Genomic DNA, 15,000 nt, shown 5'->3' with positions numbered 1-15,000 from the left:
AGGATATACAGGGGGTGAAAACTAAAATACTAGAATACTAAATAATAATAAAATGTTTTGCTGTTTAGTAGAACAATTTGCTTCTCATTCACTCAGATAATAGAAGCAGGCCAACCACTTGATATTTATGATTTAAGATAAGTTTATATGTTTGGATGACTTGTTATAAAGGTAGTAAATTTCTTTGTAAAGGTTTTCATCCCATTTTATAGGATGATTATATCTGTGTGTGTGTCTGTCTGTCTGTCTGTCAAGTAGGGAATCTTACATGATTCAGCAAGTTAAGGGGCTTAGATAGAATTGACCTGCTTCTAACTGATTTGTCGTAATTCTGATTCTGTTTTGCATCTTGTCATACTAGATAAAGTGTCAATTCTTTTATTACAGTATAGATTCATGTACATTAAAAGTTCTGTGTTATGAGAGAGAGTGGTAGAGTGAGTGTGGGTGTGAGTGTGAATGCGAGTGTGAGTGTGAGCATGACCAAGAGTGAGTGAGTGTTTGTGTGTTTGTGTGTTTGTGTGTTTGTGTGTTTGTGTGTTTGTGTGTTTGTGTGTTTGTGTGTGTGTGTGTGTGTGTGTGTGTGTGTGTGTGTGTGTGTGTGTGTGTGTGTGTGAGTTAGTTAGTTAGTCAGTTCAAATTCTGTAACTGCTCTTTTCAGGAATTATGCATGATTGGTGTATTAGAAATTATAATTGGTATACATGTATAAATATCTATAAACTCTGTCTGGGATCATAACTTTACAAGGGAGATATTTCAGTTTTCAGTGAGCAGTAGCAATTGAAACTTTATGTTATTGAGAGTGACAAATATTAAAGTAAATAGTAAATGATTTAGAAAAGAATATGGTAAAAGGGCATCCCAGAAGGGGTTGTGAACTTCCCTGTAATTTCATGATATTCTTCTCAGTGGAGGGTGTATATATATGATGGAACTTAGTTTTTTAGTAGGTTTATTTTTAGGCAATACTTCACAGTTTTGCTACAGTACCTTCATTTTTCTTTATATGATTAATTTATTAGTTTTGACAATTTGAATGCCTTTATATCTGGACAATTGACTTATGTTTATCCTGTGCATAAGTATATTCATATTTTCAGCTAAATTTTACACTACATTTTATAATGTTTTTACAGACATAAAGGGATTCAATCTAGATTACAAAGTTTGTAGGTAATAATTGCCTTGCAATGTGGAAAGGATTGTCTCATGTTTTGGAATGAACCATGTTAAGAGTGTTCAGGTGATTTTAAACATGTCACTCACCTGAGTTGTTGCGTAACTGTGCATTATTTTATGGATCATATGTAAATAGATTCACTGGTGTAAGAATGAGGAGATTTTTTCAAAATAGAAAAGGAGGTATATCAGCTGGATGGTAATAATGCTTTCATGTGTGGTATTTGATACCTAGAAATATATGGAAAAAAGGCAAATGCATATTTTAAATTTCATTTGGCACATGATATTTTAGAGGCACAACAAGAGGCAGAAGTATCCAAGCGGCGGCGTGACTGGGCTTTCAGCGAAAGAGACAAAATTGTTCAAGAAAGAGAGTCAATTCGTGCTCACTGTGATAAGTTGAGGAGAGAGAGAGACAGAGCTGTTTCTGAATTGGCTGAAGCTCTTCGGGACTCGGATGATATGAAGAAACAACGTAATGAAGCATCCAAAGAATTAAAGGAACTAAAGTAAGTCTATTAATCTTTTTTCTTCACTTTTCTTTGGTTTTCCCAGAAGGATCTTGTTTTCATAGTTCTTGATGCTCTCTGGCATTTTGAAATAGTTATGGAACAGGGGACATATCAGTACATATGTATATAATTTTATTTCATTTATTTTTTTTCTAATTACAGAGAAAGACTAGAGGCAGAACAGGAAAAGGCAGCTGTTGTCCGTCAATTGGCAGCTCATAATCACTCGAGAGATTCAGCAATTGACACTGATATGCAAGAATGGGAAACTGATATTCTTCATTTGCCAATTGTAAGTTACAAAACCTATAACAGCCTGTAGTTGAATTTAAAAGTTACTTATAAAAGTTAATTAGATGTATATGGTTGATTTTTACATTTCTACACCTCAGTATGATTTTTTTAACAAAAAGTTTTCTCTTAGGGTGTTGTATCTGAACGGGATGTTGGGTTTGTTGTTGCTGGAGGGGCAGATGATCCACACTACGGAGGGAATGATGGAGCCATTTATGTCACACATATTGCCAAAGATGGTCCTTTTGAAGGAAAACTCAGGTAAGTGAGATATTCAGGCCTTTATACAGATTTTAGGTTTACAAAAGAAAATAGACAATGGTGTGTTTGGTTGATAAAGTAGGCAAGTATTCCATGAGGTTGGTCTACTGATCCCACTGAAATATTTAAAGTATTGACTACTGTTTCTTTGCAGGCTACATGACCAAATAATAAATGTGAATGGAGTAGACTGCCAAAGAGTTCATCGTTCAAGTGTTTATGCAGCTGTAGTTAATGGTGGTGGGTGGGTACAAATGACAGTCAGACGAAGACGAAGTGGTGGCCGCAGCCTTCATACAGTTCACTTACACTGTCCCCACACTGCACATCATGGATTGACACTGCATACTGGGGTATATATTGCAAACATCTTGCCTGGAAGCCCAGCTGCAAGAGAAAGCAATTTAGCAGTTGGTGATAGAGTGCTCAATGTAAGTATATTTTGAGGTACTTCTTTGTCTTTTTTTCTTTCTCTCTCTATTTATATTTGCAAGTTTTTTATTTATATATCATACTTGATAGAGAAGCGCTTCTTATGCTTATCTTTTTTTTTCTTCCTATAGATAAATGGAAAGCCAGTGGATAATATTGGAAACTGTGAAGAGGCACAATGTTTGTTAGATGCAGCAGGGGAAGTAGTCCAGCTAACAACATTGAAGTCCCATGGATCATCCTCGCTGTCGGATCCCCTCAGTTCCTCCTCAAGTGGCCACAACATCACTGAGGACGACAAGTCAACATCCTCTTCACGGCCGTATTCCTCCCCCACTTCTCCAGCCAAGGAGACGGGGGTCAGCCCAGGGCGCTCAGGAAGCAGGGAGCTTGTGAAGAAGCTGATGCCAGGCTCAGGTGGATCCCATAGTGAAGACAATAGTTGCAAGAGATATGGAAGCAGTGAAAAGGTAGTTTATAATGTAACCAAGGCAGCTGGAGATAAAGGCTCAGGGACTGGACCTTTTGATCTTTTCAAAAACATGGTGAAACCCAGAAGACACAGCAAAGAACGAGCTGAAGAAAGAATTGAGAGTAGAGACAAAGATGAAAAGAAGAAGCACTTAACATCTGTTTTAGATCATGAAGCAGAAAGTGCAATAGCTCAATTAGATTCTGTAAATAATTCATATCATCATAAGAGTGGCAGTAATGGTGGGACAAGTACAACCAAGAGATCCAAAAAGAGGGAGAAAGATAAATCTGGGGGGACTTGGCCCAAGTACAGAGGTGGAGGAGTCAGTACCAGGGATTCAAATAGCAGCACAATTATGTACACAGAAAGGAAAAGGGAGAGACCTCAGCTAACAGTGTTCTTTCCAAACCCCATGACTTCCCAGTATTCATGTGAGGAGAAACCTTATGAAAGTTACCACCATGATCGATACCTAAGTTCAAGATCAAGTCCCAGAGGGACACCAACTAGCCCACGGAGTCAACAGCTTTCCCCCTATAATAAAAGTGTAGATATAAGTGCAAAACCATCATCATATAGCAGTGCATCCCAAGTTTATTCCAGTCCACAGTCCAATAGTAATGTATATCCCAGTCAAGAGGTGTATTCAAATGTAGGCCCACACAATACCTCTATTGAAAGGAAAAGTGAGGATTCAGAACGAGACAGAGATCGCTTGAGTTCTCTCACACCATCAGATACATCACTTGATTTCTCGGTGAAGTCTGGGAAAGTTGGCAAGGCAGAGCTTGAGTACTATGTAAAAAAGAATATTCTTAAGTATCCTCCAAGTGATAGTGAGAGCATAGACAACAGTCTTCAGATCAGTCAACCTCCTGTGTATGGTACGAGGCCATCTCCCTTGCATCATGGAGGGGACCGCACCCCCAACTCACGCATTCCTCACCCTCATTCAGGGCTGTACTCTCCACCAAATCCACCTTTAAGATCGCCACAGGGATTTGCTCCTTACCCTCATTTGTCACACTTCTCTCTCAGTCATCCTCATCAATATCCTCATAGTTCAGTAGGCTCTTCAATATCTGCTGTCTCTCCACGCTACTCGTCGCCTCCCACTTTGCCTGTGGTTCCTTCACATTATCTGTCGCAATCAAGAAGTGGGGATAGTATTTTTCCCTCCGGACTGGAACGTGATCCCCGAGATGGTCGGGGATATTATGAAAGCCGTCAGGCATCCTCCCCCACACCAGTTGGTATGATTGGGACTGTAAGTGGTGGAGTTTTCTATCACTCTCCGTCCCCTTCACTAGAGCTGCCTGGCCATCACAAACCCCGCACTCTTCATCTTCATCCATACCGTCCAACATCTGATGAACACCCACTACTTCCACACCACTCCTGTCCTCCGTCTTATCATGATTCTCAACGCTTCACGGGTACCATGCCTCGCAAAAAGGAAGATGAACGAATCAGGTAATTCTTATTTCATTTTTTGTTAAAAATACATATAATTATTGTGAAAGAGAATGGTACCACAATTCTGTATAGTAGTTAATGCTCTGCACCACCAAGTGGACTATTAGAGAACTGAGTAGTTGTTATTATTTAGGATGCATACTGATTCCTTTGGCCATTCATTACATTTTCAAAATCAAATATACAAACTGAATATTGTTTTTAGTAACTTAGTCATAGAAAATGAAAACTTTATATTTGATATTGACAGTTTTCTTAATGTGACTTACTCAGATAGGGTAAAGAAAAAGAAACAATATGAAAAAAAAAAACATGGTAATTGGACATATTGTTGATTCTGCCATGCAGATAAATGGATTAATTTTGTTCATTTAAGAATACCAAGCAATGCAAGTGTTGCAAGCAAGAGCAGTGGAGGGAAAGGGAGCAGCCTGGAGAGATCATCAGAGAGAGGATCCCCAATGCCTTTTACTTATTCCGTGGAGACAGTCGGTGGGGGTGGAGTGTCGGCAAGAGGACAACACATCACTCACATCACACACTCAGTGCACAACCCCCATTATCCAGACTATACTTGGCAGAAAAGGTATGTTTTTTTTGCTTTTTTTTTTAAGGATGATTATATGTATGTAATGCTTATTATTATTCTAGTTGTCAATTTTATTAAAAAAAAAAAAAAAAAAAGAACTTGAAAGTTGGAAATGGTTATGTAACTTTTTTTAATTCTCTCTTATGTTTTTGGATAAATTGAAGCTAGTTTGTTATTTTTGTGTTTCCAATTTCTTATATAGAATTTACATATGCTTTTTCCAACAGACCACATCCAGGAGAAATTAGAAACATTGACATAGAGAAGTCTGCAGAGCCTCTGGGCATACAAATTCGTTGTTTGGAGAATGGGGGTGTCTTTGTCTCTGCAGTAACTCTCAATTCACTTGCTTCCCAGGTATGGAATAGTACTTTTTAAAATTATTGTCTTGCTTTACGAAATTATGAGGTCTTGCCGTATATTTAAAAGATATATAAGTATGTTGATGTTTATCCTTAGTTTTCATGTTGAATGATTCAACAGGTTGGGTTGTGTGTTGGTGATCAGTTGTTGGAAGTCTGTGGAATCAATTTGAGATCAGCTACAAAGCAGTCAGCCTCAACAGTGCTTTCCCAGTGTGGCACGTCTGTGACCATGTTAGTCCAATACAACCCAGAAAGTAAGTGAAAGTCTAGTTAAGCATGTGGTATTTTGTTATTTTATTGCATACTTTGCTACTTGCATTTCTTGCTATCTACGATCAGCTAAAGAAATGAATGGTAGGAGAAATACTTATGTTTATGACTTTTTATGTGCAGAATACCAAGAAGCAGAAGGTTGGGTGGGCAGCAGCAGCAGCAGCAGTGTCGGAGGTTCTCGCTCGGGCACCCCAACCCCTCGCAACTCTCCCAAACCAACCTCGCATGACTCTCCCCATTCTGTGGATGAGGATAACATGCCCCCCTCATCCACATCTACTCTGCGGAGCCCACTGGATCTTCGTGACACACTTGACCATTCCCTTGATCATTCCCTGTCGCCTTCTGCTAGATCCACACTCACCCGTCCTGAAATTGCACATGTGATGAACTCACTTAAAAGAGAAACATTTTCAAGGTGTGTGGTGTAGACTCTCAGGACTCGTGATTAGTTTTGACTGCAGTAATACATAAAAGCATTAGATTGATGTTATCTAACCAAAAAAATTAGTTGTGTGTGTTTATTTCAAATTTATGACAGTACTTTTATTTTCAGGCGTAGTGAGAATGGTGGTGTTGGCAACAGCAGTGGAGGTGTTAGTAGTGGAGGCAGTAATCCTGGAGCAAGCAGTGGAGGAACTGGAGTCAGCCCTAATAATGCGAGTGTAGAACCAAGGCTGGTGTACCTGGAGCTTAATAAATCCCACAATCTAGGAATACAGATGGTTGGGGGGAATGCCCTAGGGATCTTTGTCCATGCCGTTCCTCCAGACTCCCCGGCAGCTAAGGCTGGGCTCCGTCCCGGTGATCACATCCTTGAGTACAATGGAGTGGATCTCCGTCATGCCACTGCTGAACAAGCTGCTTTTGAGCTTGCAAAACCTGCTGATAACGTCAAAATGCTTGTGCAGTACAATTACCAAAGTGAGTTTAAGAAAGACTGAATATGAAGTCACATTAGTGTTTTTTTGTTTTTTTTTCCCTAGTATTTTTCCATTTATGAATTTAAGTCTCAGTTGATTTTCATTTTTGAAAATCGAATTTTGGAATTAAAGCATCTGTTCAAAAGTCATTCACCTTAAAAAAATTTCATCTTATCATGAATGCCATAATTTTTGGTCCTGTGTTTATTCTGCTATTCTTTCAGGATATGAAGAAATTCAGGATAAGCCTGGTGACAGCTTCTACATACGTGCATTGTTTGACCGGTTGGGTGATGCAGGGGATTCCACAGATCTTCGCTTTCGGAAGGAAGACATTTTATATGTAGATAACACAATGTTTAACAATGTGCCTGGCCAGTGGCGAGCATGGGTTGTGGATGAAGATGGACAGAAAAGACAATGTGGAACTGTTCCGAGCAAAGACAAGTAAGTTGAACAAGATAATTTGTTCATCCAACTAAAGGTTAGAGGTAAAAGTCTTATTTGGCTCCTCCCTCTTTCTCTTCCTCCTCTTCCTCTTCTTCCTCTTGGCCTTCTTCCTCCTCCTCCTCCTCCTCCTCCTCCTCCTCTTTCTCCTCTTCCTTTCTCTTCCTTTCTTCTCCTCCTCATCCTTTTCCTCCTTCCCCTCCTCCTCCTCCCCCTCCCCCCAACAACATATTGCATGTAATTATTTTAGTCTCTTTTGTAATTTTTTCTGTACTGCATATCTTTCAGGCCATCAAAACAAAAGTAATTTATTAAGCATTTCCCCTTGATAATAACTATCTAATTTTGAGGACTTTTCTATGTTTTTTTAATATAAGGATTTGTGTTATTAAGGAGAAAAGTAATTTACATCATTGGTATACTTCTTTTTTCACTTTTTGCTGGGTGGGATACTTTATACAAGTACACAGATGTATTTGTGTGTTATCATTGGAACAAGAGGAGATGCATGCTTAACCTTCTGTATGTGCCTGACAGCAGTTTGTTTCTCCTTTTGTGAAAGGCACTGTTACAATGCATTATGCATGGGAGCTTTTAAAAACTTTGCTTGCATTTGTACAGTATGTACTCATGATACTATCATAACATTAATTTCAAGATGACTTGAAATTAATGTGATATTCTATTATGTGGATTTATATGTATACATCTCAGAGCATGAAGTATGTAACAGTCTGCCATAAAGTAAATTGAAAGGTTTCTTAATAAATAAGCACTCCAAGAAAGTGTTTATGAAGCTGTTTACCGTTGCTAATAGTTGTTTTCTCAGTCTCTCTCTCTCTCTCTCTCTCTCTCTCTCTCTCTCTCTCTCTCTCTCTCTCTCTCTCTCTCTCTCTCTCTCTCTCTCTCTCTCTCTTCTCTCTCTCTTCTCTCTTCTCTCTCTCTCTCTCTCCTCTCTCTCTCCCCTCTCTCTTCTCTCTCTCTCTCTCTCTCTCTCTCTCTCTCTCTCTCTCTCTCTCTCTCTCTCTCTCTCTCTCTCTCTCTCTCTCTCTCTCTCTCTCTCTCTCTCTCTCTCTCTCTCTCTCTCTAACTTACTCACTCACTCACTCACTCTCTTTTTCTATTTATTTCTCATTCTCTTTCTCCCTTTTCCTCTTCCGGTTTCTCTCACCCTCTTTCTCTCCCTCTCCAGCTGTAAGCCCCTTTTCTTTTTTACTCTCAGCATGTTTGGATAATTCCTTTAGTATACTAATTCATGTACACAAACAGGTGGACTGACAGACTGAGAGAGGGAGGGGGTTAAATGAATCTCAATAAAGACTGGAACAACAGACCAGGAACTTGAACTTGATGTATACCAAAGAATTATTGAATGTTTCTTTTATTCCTGATAAAAAACAGGAATGTTTAAGTACTCCTTTAAGTATACTGTGAGACTCATGAAATGATGATATGATATAAAATTGCAACAAGTGGACTAAATAGAATGGATAAATAGGAATATGCAGCCTGTTTTATCTTTTTTTTTTTTTTTTACATTAAATATCATAAGTGTAAGGTGTCAGTAAAGCATTGAGTAAATATAAAACAGAACCAAGATTATCCTGATGGCATGGCTAAATTTCCCTGTACTAATTTGTGTGATAACCCAGGGTGGAAGAAGAGATGAGGCTGCAGCGAAGTGTGGGTGACCTCCAGATGGACTCCAGCCGAAGAGGGTCAACATCAGCTCGACGCTCCTTCTTCAAGCGCAAAAAGCATTCCCGGTCATCATCAAGAGACTCCAAAGAGTTAGCCAGCTTTTCTGATGCCTCTCTCAACTCTTACACAGAGTCTACACCGATGCATGAGGAGCCCGTTCCACACTCCTACATCAGAGTGGAACGGCTAGACTGTAAGTGCAGTTCAGTGCCAATTGCAATTCTCTTGGGATTTGACATTAGGTTTTAAAGACTTTGTTTATAGTATTCATTTTCATTTTGAATTTCATTGGTTTATTGATTAAATTACTGACACGTGATGATTATTAGATAAGCATATTAATATTATAAGGTAATTTTCTAATTCCTTTTTTACCCATTAGTGTTTACATTTAGTAGGTGCATTGTAACAAACATGGTCCCTGTATTCTAGGCATTTCCAGCATTGATATGAATGGTAGATCACTACCAGATTGATAAAATGACAGACCCTGTACACAAAAGAGTTTCTTGAATGCTGAGGTATCTGCTTCAAAATCCTCCTGGTTTCCATCTTTTATTTCATTTTTCATTACTAGTTATCATCTCTAATAATCAAAGAAGATAAGATAAGGCTCCTAGATGAAGAAAAAAATTCCTCAAATGATCAGGTTGACAGTGAATAGAAATAGCTGGATGTGAGTTTTTTAGCCTTCACCCCTGCATCAATTTTGGAGATGGTGCAGTAACTGATAATGAACTTTTCTTCAAATTATTGCTGTTCGTCCATGCATTTGTTTCTGTCTCTTTACCTCAGATCTGGTGCGTCGTCCAGTGGTGATGGTGGGTCCACTGTGGGAAATAGTCTGTGACAAACTGGTTCATGATTATCCACACAACTTTACAAGATGTGTGCCCGAGGTCAGTTGGCTCTCCTGTGATGAGATGGATGCTGCAGTGCAGAAGAACCTGATCGTGGACTACCGCCGAAGAGGATCGCACTTTGAAGCAACAACTGTCAGTCAAGTGAAAGAAATATGTGATAAGGTAAGTTTATTTTCATGGCTTACTCAAATGTGAAAATGCATTTGGTATTTTTCATCTTTGTGGTGATTGATGTCGTTATGTTTATTATTGTTTTATTGCGTTTATTTATTTATGTTTATTTTTTTATTCTTATTTTTTTGATAGATTTGGACTTTGTAATTAAGTAAAGCTCAATTTTGGTTAGCTTTTTGTACTTGTTATATGGCTGTCACACATAATTATTTCACAGTTGATGTCACTGAAAAACATTGTTTAATGCTCGTCAACCCTTTTGCACCAGGAACTATTAGACACATACAACCACTTTTAAGGTATTACAGCAATTACTCATACTGGGGCAGTCATTGTTGTATTGTTGTGCCTGGAAGCAACATATATATGCTGGACTTTCAAAGTAACATAACTCCTCGTGGTACTATTTCTCTCCATATACATACTCAGCTAATATTGCAAGTACTTTTCAGAATTCATTCTAATTTATGTCTTTATTAATTTATTTTAGGTCTTTATCTTTTTCATGTAAGCTCTATGTGCTTACAGGTTTTTACCAAATATACTCCAAATTCTGATTCCAGTCTAATATAGCATTAGATTTGACTTTGTAATGGAGTATCTCAAAGCTACGTTTTACTTTTTGATGGGACACATGATTTTGACAATAAAAATAGATGGTTTAACCCATTCGTGCCGGTTGACGTCCTATCATGTGATCGGAAAATATCCCTGGACCCGGGTGACATCCTGAGACATCGTGCATTTTCTCACCGAGTTCTGGGTGGGGCAGTTGTGGTGTGCTGAAACGTCTGCAATAGATCACTAGATTGTTTATAAATATAATCATTTTTCAGAATTTCTTTGACTCTGTTACTTTAGTTTAGGTTTTTGAATGTTGTAAAATGAGATATAACGTAAAAAATAATGACGTCACAGAAAACTATGTGATATTGATGACATAATGGTAATTTCTACTTCTTGATCAGTTCAATAAAAAGATCCAAGTTAAAAAAATATTGTAAAATCAAATGTGATTGGCCAAGAAATAAAATAAAGTTAAAAATTACCAATGTAATACTACTTCTAATTTGTCGATTACCTGTGATATCACATCACGTCACATCATGAGGTACATGAACATACTCATATGTACATGTATGATTATTTATATTGTTCTTTTCGCTTTGGTAAAAAAAAAAATAGTATAAAACATATTTTTTGATGCCCCACTAAGAGATTGCTTCTACTTTCCATTGGTATTTTCACACAGAAATAAAAAATAAAGGCAAAGTTCAATAAAGTAACACTGGAGAAGCATTGCTGTAACATGTTTTTCGACTGAGATAACTCCTGATCATGGCAATATTTTTATGTGCCTTTACATTGTAGATGCATTCACGAAAAGAATAGGGTGGGTGATAAAAGCTCTAAGAGGTTCAGCACGGCCCCATGCAGTGGGAAAACACCCTGGCACAAAGCGTTACATGCTTGTTATGTTCCCGGCATAGGTGGGAGTAGGCAAAAATATGTCCCATCGTGAATGGGTTAAAGAACGATTGTTTCAGATGCTAATCGAGATTTAGTTTAGTTAACCAGCATACTGTATAGGCATGTAATGCATTTGTGTGAATTTGATTTACAATTGCTTTGCCAAAATTGTACACATCAGATGAGGCTGTATGAGTTGGAAGGGATGTCCCATGTGCTCTGTGAACTCGCATCTTTTCCCTGGTTTGTTTCTTCCTTCCCTTCCTTCCTTCCTTCTTTCCTTCCTTCCTTCCTTCCTTCCTTCCTTCCTTCTCTCCTTCCTTCATCTGCATCATCATGATTTGGTAAGCACTTATGAATTATGATTATAATGATAATGCTAAGATTCTGTTTAGTCAAAGGTTGTAGGTTTAAGTTGGTTTTGTTTTTTTCATTGTTCCCAATATAGCTAGTGAAAAGATGAAAGTAATATTGATAGGAAAGGCTACATGTAAAGTGTTATTTTGATAATCTTATTATTGGTGGTCAGAAATGAAGTATTTGATTTAAGTCTGTTACATTTTGAGTCTTGAGTTTTGAGTTCCAAGAAATTACAGATTTTAAAAATGAAATAGGTGTGGCATAATGTGATATTTATATTAAACATCGACATAGGAATACTGGTCACCCTACCAGATGACTTGAACATTTCGTCATGGCCTTCACAGCAGGTGATTGGGTGTGTGGCAGCTGGTTGATGCCTCAGAATACATATGCTGTGAAATACCTTGGCGAGTTGACCCGGCACAGCCAAATTAGCCCCATCTTTATTATTTCTTGATCTTTCCAACATGGGCCTAATATTCAGATTTTCAGCCATAACTAGACATCTTAAGATGTGTATGTTTTCTATTATTTTCTAGACATGAAATATGAGTCTATTTATGAAATATTAACCCATTAGCTGCAGATGGCATGATTTGCTGCAAAGGCAGAGTCAGTCATAGACGTGGATGGCACCGTACCACACAATGTAAACCAGCCATCTCACACTGCACAAATATTTATTTAATACCGCGACCAATGGGTTAACAAAGTGATACTAATTAGCATTTGCTTTAATAGGTCATCATAACTGAGGAAATAGATTGCTGGTAATTTTAACAAACCAAAATAGGCAGTACAAAAGTGACCTGATACGACAGAAATGCCCGTTGTGGAAGGGTTAAAAATAGGCATTGCAAATAAAAAAATTTAGTTCATGGAAGATTAAAATCATGACTCTATTGCAGTTTAAAAAAGTTAAATGTATGATTTTCTTTATGCAGATATTCAGTTTATAGAGGGAGAAAATTAAAACAGTTAGAAGATATATCAAAATCTTAAAAAAAAGAAAAAAAAGTGAATATCGAAGTTACTATTTTCATGGTTATATTTCTTAAGAACTACAGAAGATCCTTGAAGCATCATTGGTACCTACAAGAGAAGCAAAGGCACCCAGGCTCTACTGTAATAACTCCTTAAACTGATAATCCTATGTAGAACTAATTGTGAATATTAAAGTGAAGATTATCCAAATTTCAGAATTTTTACGGACAGCAGATGAAATTATCATTTATTGTCATATATTACTATGTAAAATATTTTGAAAATGTGGATTGTGACATATTTCTTTCAATAGAGTTGCCATGGAATACTGGACATCAGCCTTTCATCTGTGGAACGTTTACACCGCCATAATATATACCCCATCGTCTTGCTGCTCAAGTTCCGCCATCACAAGCAGATCCGCGAAGTTTGTGATTCACACCTGACTTCTTCGGAAAGGATCTCGCAGAAAGAAGCCAAAGAGATGTTTGAACTGGCTAACAAAATGGAACAAGAATATAAGCATGTTATATCAGGTAATGTGATTTTATCTTTGTTTTTCTTACTTCTTCTCTATAACATTTTCTACAATTTTTTATCTCTTTTTTACTACTTCTCTTTTTTTCATTTGTCCATGTGAAATAAATTTTGAATTTAAGAACAGACTGAGCACCAGGTCTATAAATGTCTGTAGGAATTATATATTAGCTGTACTTGAAAGTGTTGCTAATATCATGTTTTCCCCAGCTGTGATCCCTGCTGCCGTCAACATGCCGTACATCAGTACTCAAGTGAAGTCTTGTGTGGACCAAGAACAATCCAAAACTCTTTGGGTGCCTTCAGGGAGCCTCTGACTCTCCCCAGTGAAGAGTGAAAGAGCTGATATATTTTGCAAAGAATAATATCCTGGCTGATTGGTTCAAAGCCACACATTATGTCACTGATGCTGTTGATTATGACATGTGACCCTTAGAGAACCTGAGAGAATATATTTCAATTTCTAGCAATGTGTCCTGTACTACTCGAACTTACCCTGAATTTCCATGATTTTTTTAAAAGGTAGTATATCTGGTTTTAATACATGTGGAAGATTTTTGATTTATTCACAATATAAGATTATTTTTGTTGTTTGTTACACAGCAATTTCTATTTTTTGTTACTGGACCAAGCCCAAGAAGTACAAAATATTACCCAATATGGTTATATTTGTGCTGTAACATTTTGATCTTTGAAAAGTGTAATATTGTTAAGTCAAAATATGCGATAACATGTAGATATTACCTTTTTGAAAGGTGTTAAACATGGAATGATGATAATCCTTCAGAGGAAGGAATCAGTAGGCCTGCCAGTGACAGGTGTCTTCCCTATACCAAAGAGGTTTTAAGACAGTGAAGGAGATGGTAACTGGTGGATGCAACAAGCTACATTACATGTAGCTGCCTGCTGTGGCAGCAATTGTCAGTAGACAATATTCCTTCTCACTTGTGCCTTAATGGAGCTGGTGAGTGGCCTGTGTTTTGGCTTTATATCACTAATTGGACCACCCACTTGCAGGTGCACATGTCACTGACTTGATATTGGCCTCTCCTGATCTCAGGTATCACCATGGCCTGGCTCTCAATTACTTAGTGAACAGCAGTCATCATTACCACAGTCTACTGGAAGCTTTACCCTTATCTTGTTAAGGAAGTTATTGTTATTGACCTACTAGACATTTTCAAAATTAAATGAAAGCCGTAAACTAGACACTTCCAGATTTTGGTGAATGCAGGAAAATAAAATATTAGAGCAGTACAAGCTGCAGAAGGTGCAACTATGAGATTAGCTTTGAGGTATTTGAAATCTGTGATTTCAAGGTCACTCTGGTATTTGTAGGAACCCTTGTGTCTTCCTTGTAGAGTATGTTATACCATCTTTCAGTTGTCTGAAAGTGTTTTGAATGTAAATCTTAAAAGCTGTATCCATATAAAAGTTCCACTTGATCTGTTTACTTCCATTTTGGTGCATTGATAGAGGTTATTTACTGTTAGCTTTGTGGAAGATCAGTTTTCATAGTATTTTTGAAAGATGCTTTCACTTGTATGTAGAATTTATTTATTTCATGTTTACATTCAGAAGTAGAGGAAATAGTATACCCTATTAAATATAAGCACTAACCTATGGTGTTAGGTGTTCGTTGAAACTCATGAATTTGATGTATGATCAGATCATTT

The 15,000-nt window shown here is 37.6% G+C and overlaps 1 protein-coding gene across 8 annotated transcripts in view; it reads left to right on the top strand.

Annotated features, from left to right (window-relative positions):
* Window positions 1-15,000, top strand: part of LOC122257499 (MAGUK family member discs large 5) — a 273,185-nt gene that overhangs the window by 256,993 nt on the left and 1,192 nt on the right. For 7 of the 8 annotated variants that reach the window (XM_086550677.1, XM_086550676.1, XM_086550675.1 and 4 more), the window contains 15 exons: window positions 1,478-1,694; window positions 1,860-1,989; window positions 2,122-2,252; window positions 2,407-2,683; window positions 2,816-4,632; window positions 5,012-5,221; window positions 5,452-5,581; window positions 5,708-5,843; window positions 5,983-6,280; window positions 6,419-6,786; window positions 7,010-7,232; window positions 8,885-9,126; window positions 9,729-9,958; window positions 13,101-13,323; window positions 13,535-15,000. The exon at window positions 13,535-15,000 is cut by the window's right edge and continues 1,192 nt beyond it. In XM_086550677.1, coding sequence (XP_086406803.1) covers window positions 1,478-1,694; window positions 1,860-1,989; window positions 2,122-2,252; window positions 2,407-2,683; window positions 2,816-4,632; window positions 5,012-5,221; window positions 5,452-5,581; window positions 5,708-5,843; window positions 5,983-6,280; window positions 6,419-6,786; window positions 7,010-7,232; window positions 8,885-9,126; window positions 9,729-9,958; window positions 13,101-13,323; window positions 13,535-13,641 — 4,739 coding nt within the window. In that variant the 3' untranslated portion in view covers window positions 13,642-15,000. The remainder of the gene's footprint in view (window positions 1-1,477; window positions 1,695-1,859; window positions 1,990-2,121; window positions 2,253-2,406; window positions 2,684-2,815; window positions 4,633-5,011; window positions 5,222-5,451; window positions 5,582-5,707; window positions 5,844-5,982; window positions 6,281-6,418; window positions 6,787-7,009; window positions 7,233-8,884; window positions 9,127-9,728; window positions 9,959-13,100; window positions 13,324-13,534) is intronic. The other variant, XR_015192171.1, reaches the window with a different exon arrangement.

Source organism: Penaeus japonicus, unplaced genomic scaffold (genome assembly GCF_977035675.1).
Source record: "Penaeus japonicus unplaced genomic scaffold, GWHDUDI00000001_assembly GWHDUDI00000024, whole genome shotgun sequence".
Lineage (NCBI taxonomy): Eukaryota > Metazoa > Arthropoda > Malacostraca > Decapoda > Penaeidae > Penaeus > Penaeus japonicus.
The sequence above is the reverse complement of the archived record's forward strand: the minus strand, read 5'-3'. Positions and strand labels throughout refer to the sequence as shown.